The 10,900-nt window shown below is 41.9% G+C and overlaps 1 protein-coding gene across 2 annotated transcripts in view; it reads left to right on the top strand.

Moving 5' to 3' along the window:
- Positions 1–10,900, top strand: part of AOAH (acyloxyacyl hydrolase) — a 179,296-nt gene that overhangs the window by 65,655 nt on the left and 102,741 nt on the right. For both annotated transcript variants that reach the window (XM_007446115.1, XM_007446116.1), the window contains 3 exons: positions 6,531–6,591; positions 7,709–7,779; positions 8,659–8,707. In XM_007446115.1, the coding sequence (XP_007446177.1) occupies positions 6,531–6,591; positions 7,709–7,779; positions 8,659–8,707 (181 nt within the window). The remainder of the gene's footprint in view (positions 1–6,530; positions 6,592–7,708; positions 7,780–8,658; positions 8,708–10,900) is intronic.

A 10,900-nucleotide genomic window follows, 5' to 3' on the forward strand; every position in this document is an offset into this window, starting at 1 on the left:
TTTTCATGAATAGAAGTGGAGGCAGAGACCATCAGGACATGGGGAGTAGAGGGGAAATATTGGACATGAAAGAAAGTGAGGGAGGCTAAGATGCAGCCAGGTCCCAAGCCCCCGACCATTTCATCATGCTTAGCTCTTGTTGAATCGAGACCCCTGTCCCCTCCTTGCTGAAAGCATCATTGCATTTTCTGTGTCAAACCAAACGTGGGCCCTCAGGACCTAAAACGACAACTCTTCAATTGAACCACCTTTGAAAACCTGAATTCAAGAGCATCTGTGGCCAGGGATTTTCCTGGCCCAATTTCAAAGGGAAATTTTTTCATGAAAAAGCAAAAGCAGTACGTTTTTCTTCTTTGTAAAAATCATTGTGCTTCTAGTATAATTCGTACCGGGTCATGAATTATTCAGTGCTGCATGGGTTATAAAGCACATTTAAATGCAGCCTCGTTTATTCTTTAAAACAACCTGTGGCTCAGTAATAATAATGACAAGTAAAAGTTATCTGATACTGTCTCTGCACCAGGAACTCTTATAAATGCAACCCTGTTAGACAGACAACATGTTTTTGGTCCCCTTTTTAAAGATGTAAAGCCATTTGTCCAAGGTCACAGAGCTAGTCATGGATAAATATGATGTTTGAACCCAGCAGCCTGGTTATAAAGGTCAGGCTCAGAGCCACAACATTGCCTGTCCCTTGACTCGGAGCATCACTTTCAGATGAGCAAGTTGGTTCTAGTTTATTTAATGCTTGACCCACTAGCACAGTCAGCAGGTGGTAGACACAAAGACCTATGTGTCTTCTGTTACATAATCCTTCCCTAAAATCCCCTCCAGTAAGAATGCCTTTCTGGCTCTGTGCCTCTCTTTTCCCCATCCTGTTTGGCCTAATGCCTTCATAAACAAGACGAAAAGACAGCTCTCAGAATGGGAGAAAATATTTGCAAACGCATCAACGGACAAAGGATTAATCTCCCAAATATATAAATAGCTCATGCACCTCAATATTAAAGAAACAAACAACCCAATCCAAAAATGGGCAGAAGACCTAAATAGGCATTTCTCCAAAGAAGACATACAGATGGCCAAGAAGCACATGAAAGGATGCTCAACATCACTAATTATTAGAGAAATGCAAATCAAAACTACAATGAGGTATCACCTCACACCAGTTAGAATGGGCATCATCAGAAAATCTACAAACAACAAATGCTGGAGAGGGTGTGGAGAAAAGGGAACCCTCTTGCACTGTTGGTGGGAATGTCAATTGATACAGCGACTATGGAGAACAGTATGGAGGCTCCTTAAAAAACTAAAAATAGAATTACTATATGACCCAGCAATCCCACTACTGGGCACATACCCAGAGAAAACCATAATTCAAAAAGACACATGCACCCCAATATTCATTGCAGCACTATTTACAATAGCCAGGTCACGGAAGCAACCTAAATGCCCATCGACAGACGAATGGATAGAGAAGATGTGGTACATATATACAATGGAATATTCCCCAGCCATAAAAAGGAACGGAATTGAGCCATTTGTGGAGACATGGATGGATCTAGAGACTGTCATACAGAGTGAAGTAAGTCAGAAAGAGAAAAACAAATATCGTATATTAACTCATGTATGTGGAACCTAGAAAAATGGTACAGATGAACCGGTTTGCAGGGCAGAAGCTGAGACACAGATGTAGAGAACAAACGTATGGACACCAAGGGGGGAAAACTGCAGTGGGGTGGGGATAGTGGTGGTGTGCTGAATTGAGCAATTGGGATTGACATGTATACACTGATGTGTATAAAATTGATGACTAATAAGAACCTGCAGTATAAACAAACAAACAAACAACAACAAAAAACAACTAATACTAAACTTTCTTTGGGTTATTTGTATGGAAATATGTTAATATAAATGTTTCAGACATTACATGAAATTTCTAAAAGTCTTATATGCTCTGGTATAATGTTATAAGTTATAATCTAGTTATTACTTTAAAATGTATATCTCAGAAATAACTAAATTTCCTTGTTAATTGCAAAAAAAAAAAAAAAAATACCAATGGAGGTGTCTCCACCCGTGGGCAGCTTTCCAGCTCCCAGCCTAGCTCCGGTCGCTTGGCTAGCCTCCTCCGTACTCCATGCTCGCTGGTACCTGCTCCTGCACCCTGTTCTTCTCTGGCTGCTTCCGCATCAGTCTCCCACCCCCACCCACAGCTCTTGGAGAGCGGGGATACCATTTCTTGGTAAACTTTTTATCCCTGGTTCCTACCACAGTGCTTAGTTTTAGTAGGGACTCTGTAGAAACAAGGGAATAAATAAAGAAAAAGCACTACTTTATAAGAAAAACAAATGTTTAGGATACCAGGCTACTACCATGGGGCAACCAAGTTTTTGGTTGTTTTGTTTTGATCAGAATTCACAGTGCCTCTATGCTGCCTATTTTCTATTGTAGCAGTGGTAGGACAGGAGGGTCCCCTCTTAATAATTTATTCTTTTTATTGAATTTCCAAATGCATGAACCCACATATGTATTATTCCACATAAATTCACACAGACTATCTTATCTTACGTTAACTGAGCTTTTTTTTTTTTTGCGGTACGCGGGCCTCTCACTGCCGTGGCCTCTCCCGTTGCGGAGCACAGCCTCCGGACGCGCAGGCTCCGCGGCCGTGGCTCACGGGCCCAGCCGCTCCGCGGGATGTGGCATCTTCCCGGACCGGGGCACGAACCCGCGTCCCCTGCATCGGCAGGCGGACTCTCAACCACTGCGCCACCAGGGAAGCCCTAACCGTGCTTTTAATTCATCATTCTTTGCCTTTTTTCGTTTGTTCCTTCTTGCCCCTGCCCTGCTCTTTCCTCCCACATCGTCCTTGTTCCCACCACAAGGTGAGCCGTGTAAACACGTCGGGATGTGTCCTTCCATGGTTTTCTCTGCTCTCATTTTATCTTACAGGGATGCATGTAATGCATCCACACGCACATGAAACAGAGTCACGCTGGTCCTGGAGTACTGCCTGGGACTCCAATATGAGGCAGATACACATGGAAATTTTATTCCCCCTAGTTTTCTTTTGTTGTAATGCCCCAGTTTCATGACATAATTTTAGGCACTTTGAACTTGAATAGCTCACCATTATGTAACGAATGCCATTCAGCTGCAATCACAATTGCTCCCTGGGTCAAGCCTGCTAGCCCAAGCCCAGGTAGTCATAGGGCAGGAGCAGCAAGCAGGTGATTAGCTGCACCAGCCAACGTGGTAACTGGGGTTCTAGGTATTTTCACCGTAAGTTTCTCTGCCTTAGACAGCCTTGCTGCCAAAAACATTTTTGCCACGTAACTAATTAGCCATGATTTTGCTGTAAAGGATAAAACAATGAAAAATAAAAGAGACGTTAAGAAGGACATCATGAAACATGAAAAATGAATTGCAAAATTAAAGAGACTTTATTGCTAAATACAGAACATCTGAATATATTTAAAGTGTGTGTATATTTCATGGCAATACTGCACAAATGACCGATCTTCTTTTGTGACTTGTACATAAGCACTTGTCTTCCAGGTCTTTCATTCTTAGTATTTTACACACTGTTTTTTCTTGTTGATTCTTCTCATTTGACATCACACTTTTTCTTTTTTGCTAAGATTTCTTCCTTCGTTAGGAGAGGTATCAGTTTCCAAATACTAGGATGCATGTTTATACCTAAGCTTTGTATTGTGTTGTGAAAGCCTCTACACTGTTGTGTGTTCTTGGCATCTTGTAATATGTCTGTTGATAAACATTCCAAAGTCCTATGGGAAATGCAAGCTCAAATCTGCAACTCTCAGGCCCTCAACCTCTTTCTCCTCCATTGTAGTGTGCTTCAAAATCAGAAACCAGCTCTTGGGGCACATCATCATCATCTGTCATGATTTTTGTATGATATATATCAAAACAAACTATCAACCAGTCGTTTTACCTTTTATGGCAAAATTGTCTTATGGCCAATTAGTTATGCAGTGAAAGTGTTTACAGCAAAAATGCTTGCTGCAAATGTGCTTACGGTAAAAATACCTAAAAATAGTGGACACGCATAACTGGACGGAATATTGTGTGGCTGGGAACCTGAAAATCTGAAGAGAGTCCATGGATTGGGTTCGAGATGTCTCCAGAAACTAAAATGTCATAAGAGCAAACACCTGATTCCTGTTTGCCCAATCCTAGAAACCATCCTTGGAATAACTGTTAGCATTGCACATAATGAAAAGAGCTAATATTTTGTGAGTACTTATCACATGCTTGGCACAGGTCTTCCTTGCTTCACACATAACAACGCTATTAGTCTTTGCAACAGCCCTAGGAAGCAGGTACTGACACTGGCCCCATTTACAAAAGAGGTAACAGAGGTACAAACAGATTAAATAAGTTGCCCAAAGTTACATACCAAGTAGACGGCAGACCTGGGATTCAAATCCAAGGAGTCTAATTTCAGAATCTAGAGCTATGTTAAGGGGCTTCCCATACTTTTCCTTCCTATTAGAACACCCACACCCATCACCCAATTACTTGCTTTGAAAATGCTTTCTCATCCTTTAGCTTTCACCTTAAGATCACCTCCTTCCCTGTGTAGAGTTAAGAGTGTTTTCCCTCTGGGTGCACAACCCTCTTATAGAATTTTCTCCATAGCACTGTGGTTATCTGTTGATGCCTTGTTTCCCCCCACCCATCATTAAGCTCTTCTAGCATAGGAAATGCATCTTATATTCAGCCCTAATATCTAATATGATGCCTGGCACATGCAAGGACTTCAAAAATGGCTGTGGAATGAATGAATGAATGAATGAATAGTTCAGCATACAACCAGATACCTGTAAGGATACACAAGGTATCAAGTTTAGATACAATTTTGCAGAAATAATAGTAGTGAAAGTCAACAATGCTTTATCCAAAACAGAGCCAGATGTGATTTCGAATTCAGATTTTAAGAAAGTAACATACCATATACCATAACTCACCTAACACTCCCAGCACCTCCTAGTCAAACAAATTTATATATCAGCAATGAAATATATGGATAGTCACACTAAATAAGGTATAGCTTATGAATTGCCTTAGACCAGTTTGGGTCAAGTTTTGCCACCAAATGTGTGAGCTGCAAAGTTGAAAATAAGAAACAACTCTTGGTGCTCAGACCTGTTTGGACCTGGGGGCTATGAATAAGGGATTGTGGAGTTTTTGTAAATTGCAATTTATGTGACTTATGATGACCAATCTACCCTCTCGTGTCTAGAATGTATGGTTTTGGTTCGTCACTCTGAGCCTTTAAAATAAGCAGGTAAAGGTTAATTTAATGAACTTTCTAATTCTAGAGACAACTCATTGTTCCTTCTTTCAAGGACAAACTCTCATCCCCGAGATGGCAAAGGTGGAAAGGGGTAGCTTTGTCATCCTCAGTGAGACCTTTCACCCGGAACCTTTTCTCAGACTGAAAATATGGCTCTTTGGGTCTGTTCGTCCTCTCTTTCTCTCTCTCCATCTCCCTCTCCCTCTCTGTCTTCCCTCCTTTTCTCATCTAGAAACATAAAATAGCTATCCAAGAGGTCAAATATGTACACGGGAGAAAACTACCTAGTCTTACAGGAGATGTCATCTCTCAAGAGGTCTATTAATGTGGACTTGTGGTGGGTCCACCATCTCAGAGCTCATAAGACAGGCTCCATACCACCAGTTAGGCTCCATGCTGGCTCTGGCTGAATTCACTTGACTCGAGACTCTCAGAACTGCTGAGAAGCTCTTGATTCAAAAGACCATTTACTAAATCCTATAAAGGGTCATGTTACTCCCTCTATATTCTAGGCTCCAAGAATAACCTCACCCTGCCATATGATGGCACTTCCCTGCTACTCTGTAAGTGATTTTCCTAGAGGGAAACAGTGTTTGCCTTTGGAAGCTGGGAAAAGTCTGGTAGTGAGATCTCAGGGGAGATCCTCACTCGGGGGGGGGGGGGCCGTGTCCATGGTTTTGGCATGAATTGCTTGGTCATCAATCACAACAGAGCCCTTGGTTCCCCAGGCTCTTGAACGGGAGTGACAACTAAATTGTCAGATTCTCAGAATAAGTGGTTTAAAAGAGGAGAATCTTAAGAAAAGATTTCCAACACAGAATGTGTAAAATGTGTAAAATCTGTAGTACTGAACTCGTTGACTGGACCAAAAATGTAGGTTCTTTCCTGAGGACCTCAACAGCCATATCCCATGCCTTCTAAAACTTGAGTTCATTATATTTTACCTCCCCATATAGGCCAAGTAAAAAGTCAGAGAGAAAATAGTTCTGTTGAGTGGAGAGCAGGGATGAGCAAAGTTTGACTGGTACTCTTCATTTTATTTTTATTTTATTTTTTAAATTTTTATTTAGGTCCTTAATTTTATTTTTAGAATGCGGTTCTGTCACATAAACTCAACACAGCCATATCTAAAACTGTCTCTATTTGTTTTCAAAAACACCATTTGTTTTTTCTTAGCTCACCAGGTGTTTTGTTTTTTTTCTTCTAGGGCTATACAAAATTCTTTACCATTCAAAGATGTAGATTCAGACAAATACAGTGTTTTCCCAGTAAGTATCATTAAGACTAACCAGATGTTTGCTAAATATTGCGTCGCTTCCTATAAATTTCTTTCCTTTAATAAGACAAGATTGAATGCCATTTGAATGTATTATTAATGTGATAATACACCATTTTATGATGCTTACAGACTTTCTGGTATCTTACTAATACATGGACCATCAAAGTGGATCTTAGTCCTAGACTGTTTTCGTTTCCTGAAGCCATTCCCAGCTGGAATTCTCCACGGGGATAACAGTTATCTTGAAATGTGTTGGGAATTATTTTCAAAATTCTTAAACGTATTTTAACTTACTTTTAAAAAGTGTGTGTGTGTTTGTGTGTGTGTGTGTGTGTGTGTGTTTATGTCTGTGTACACATGTTAGATTTAGAACAGTTAGGATGTCAGAATGTTCTCTGTGAAATTCCACAAGCAAGCAACAGATGTCACAAACTCTCCAAAGTAGGTGGGATCTCAAATACTCTACCTGCGAATGTGAGAAATAAAGACATTGTTTGACATTATCATGACTCTTGATTCTTTCAAATCAGACATGTAAAAAATATAATAAATCCACACAACTAACCAGTTTGGCTAGAGGTCTTTTAAATTATCCAGCAAAATGATTAATCACTGGACCAAATAAACCAATTGTTTTGGAGCCTTTGATAGAGAAAGTTCAGGGAGTTGGATGGTCCTGCCCTTTGTGGAAGTGCACATAGACGCATACACATGAACACACATGTACACAGACACGTGTATAAAACATGCATTCACATAACCCATGTGAATGCACACGTGCCCACATACATGCACATTCACACACATGCACCCCCATACACTCACATATCAGCACGCACCCAACAACACATATACACATGCATACACACACTCTCACATACACACACACTTCATCTGTGATTGGCCCTGGTACCATATTACATTTCACCTCACACAGGAGGTCTTAGCATATCATCTTAATTTTCTTAGTGATCTCTAGTGTTCCTAGACTGTATTAGGATTTAAAATGGCAGATGTCAGTACCCCTCAGACAGCTCTGATTGGCCCTCACTGTGGATAACGTCAAAGCAGAACTGACCCTTCCTGTGTGTGCTCTTCAATTTCAGACACTGCGGGGCTCTCACTGGCGAGGGAGAGACTGTAACGACAGCAACAAGATGGCATACCCAGGCAGAAGGTAACGGTCTCTGCTGGTCACTGATGTTGAAAATTACCTTCTGAAAAGGAGGCAGAGGCATAATTATCTCCCTCAGCCTAGGGGATTCGTGCTTACAGAGAGAAGGGACCTCCATGTCCTAATTGAAGTAAAGCGCAATGAAAAAACAGTGTTTGTTCATTCATTTGCCAAAAAAATGCTCATCGAGCATTGCCAAGCACTCTGCATCATGTTGGGTGGTAAACAAATAGAAATAGGCCTCCTCTCGAGGAGTTTACAGTCTAGTGGGAGAAACACGTGAGTAGACAGGTTATTGTGGATGTTTATCCAGCCTCCTGCACGAGTTCTACTGGCAACCCTGGGCCCAGAAAGAGTAGCCTCTTCCACCAGGAGGAGGGCGACGGGGCAGAGAGTAGAGCGCAGGGCACATTTTAGTCCCAGGCTGATGTTCAATCAATCACATCTCAGACTTCAAACTGGGTATGCCAGCCTTCATCTTAGCTGTGACTACAGTGCGGAAGCATTAACCAGAGGTTTGGGACTTTAGAGGCATAACTTTAATTGTGTCACTTGTCTAACTGAAATGGACTGCAGATGTGTTCATTATTCCTATCAACATCATTCCACAACAATACCTCCCATGAATCTAGTCAATTGCGAAAAGACTGCATTTGGTCCACAGTTCCCAGCAAACATCCAAAGCCAAGGGAATGGTAAAGAGGCCAAGTGAGGCTTCTGTGGGCCACAACCCACAACGGTGTGTGGCACTTTTCCCTGAAGAAACTGTCGTCTATCGAAGACTCTTGGTGTAGCACTCATTCATTCATTCCTTCATTTGTGAAGCTGACATTCAGAGTGATAAATACATGCCAAAGACCAATGTTGATGTTTTCTTCATAGGCCAGACAACTGGGATACACATCAGGATTCAAACTGTAATGGCATTTGGGTAAGCGACTAAACTCAAATTTAACCCTGTTCTCTTGCTTTCCGTCCTCCTTAAAGGCCCATTGCCTGTTTGCTTCAGTCAGACCTAAGGAAGAAGACGGTAGACTACAGCAACCCTTTTTCTGCTGTTTGGAAGAGGGGCATAGAATCCAATCACATGGGAAGGGTGTCCATGATGTAATGAGAGTTGAGGCTGTCTCTGTCACAGCCACTACAAGTCTTGCTTAACATCATTCACATCTAATCCCTTTATTGTGTTTGGAACAGTGTGAAATTAAATGGAGAGTGGTGTTAGCAAAGTTTTACAGCAACCCAAAGAGCTATTGGAGCAAACCGCATGCTGTCGCCATTTCATTGCAGCTATTTTTTTCTATTTCATAAGGCTAGTCAGGCAGAGTGGAAGTTACCCGTAGTTACCCCACTACCCACATCCTGAGGCATCTAATGCTGGTGCCCCAGTTCCCTATGAATAATAAGTTAGCAGCTTCCAGGTAGAGAAAAGGAAAGGAAAGAGAAAAGCCAAACACTTAATCTTAGCTCGGCAATGGCAGCAGACCCAATTTTGTGAGGTCTTGAGCTTATAGGATTTGAGGGGTCCTCATGAAGAAAAAGAATACCAAATACAAATACAAAATCAAGACTAAAAGTATAATTAATTAGAACAATAAAAGAAATCTTAACAAATTCCTGGAGTCTTGGAAATTCAGGTCCCTTTCTTCTGAGATCTCTTTTCCAATTTACCAGGAATGCTTATGTAGAAATATTGTTCTGAGTGCAGCCTGGTTCCTCTCCACCTAAAACACTCTATAGCTCCCAGCTGCTCCCAGCACTCACACAGGCAGGGATCGTACAAACAAGGAGCCTTGAAGTTTAAGATTCCCCAGCTTCAAGATAAATTGCCTCTGAATGGTCGCCTAATTTGTCTGCTTGGATGAAGAGGAGAAAGTTCCTGTAAATAGTTTCCTCTCTCCAGGACACTGATGGTCCATTTCTTCTGAGATATGGAGAGCAAGACAGATTGTATCCCAGTATAGCCCTACCCACCCACCCTATCATCAGTCACAATGCCTTTTCATGAGGAGGGGAAGACACGTCCCCTAGATCTTAAGGTGTCAAGGTGTCAAGACCCCCAAGGCAGCTCTTGTTCGATAAAGTCAAGCTTAGTTGTCATGTTGGAGGACATGGGGGGTTATTAGTGTGTGAAGCTGCTGTCTTGGTTCCATGACCCCATCCCTGCCTCTGACATAGGAGCCCACCTACATAAGGAAGGCCAATAAGAGACTGTGCTAGACCAGTGGAAATCCACCAAGAGCCCAGGGAGCCAAGACTCAGCGTTTATCATCAGTAATAGGAGAAAGACACATGACCTTCATACCTATCCCTTTCCATGGAGGAAAAATGACTCACAGAATCACAAAATCATAAACTCAGAGAGGACTTTACAATCACTAAGGCCAACATTTCCCAAACTGTGTCCAAGAACTCCAGTGTTGAGTGGGAGGTTAAGAGGTAAGGGACGAGGGGCGCTATAGCAAAGTTTGGAAAGTACTGGGTCAAATAAGCCTGAACAGTTTTCTTTACTTCCGAATTTCTCAGCATCTTTAATGTTTTAATGCATGTTGGGAGTCCCCAAGACCAAGACAGTGAACACACTGTTTCCAGTACATCTCTGACCATCAGGTTCTTTCTTCCTAAAATACTGTTAATACCATTAATATCTAGTGGAATGCCAGTGCTCTCCAGACCAGAGTTTGGCAAACAAAAGAAAAAAAATTATATATATATATATTTTTTTAACTTTTTTAAAGTTATCCAGACTCTGCTCAAACCTTCCAAGGACCAGCTGCTCCACTAATGCACAGACTTAGCTTTAAGTGTTAGGAAGTGTCCTCAGCTGTGGTATCATATCAACATTTGGGATCACTCTTTATGGTTTGGGCTGCCTTGTAAATTGTATGATGGTCAATAGCATCCCTGCCTCTCCCCACTAAATGCCGGTAGCTCCCCCTCCCCTCATCGTAACAACCAAAGATGTCTCCAGGCATTGCCAAATGTCCCTTCGGATGGCTGTGGGGCAGGGGTGGGGGAGGGGTGCCTCAAAAGCAGCCCTGTTGAGAATCTCTGCTCTAGAAGCATCAACCCTTAGGCACTGGAGGTGTCAGGACACTTAGAGCTCCAACTCAGAGACTGCTGA

This window comes from Lipotes vexillifer, unplaced genomic scaffold (assembly GCF_000442215.2).
Source record: "Lipotes vexillifer unplaced genomic scaffold, Lipotes_vexillifer_v1.1 scaffold822, whole genome shotgun sequence".
NCBI lineage: Eukaryota > Metazoa > Chordata > Mammalia > Artiodactyla > Lipotidae > Lipotes > Lipotes vexillifer.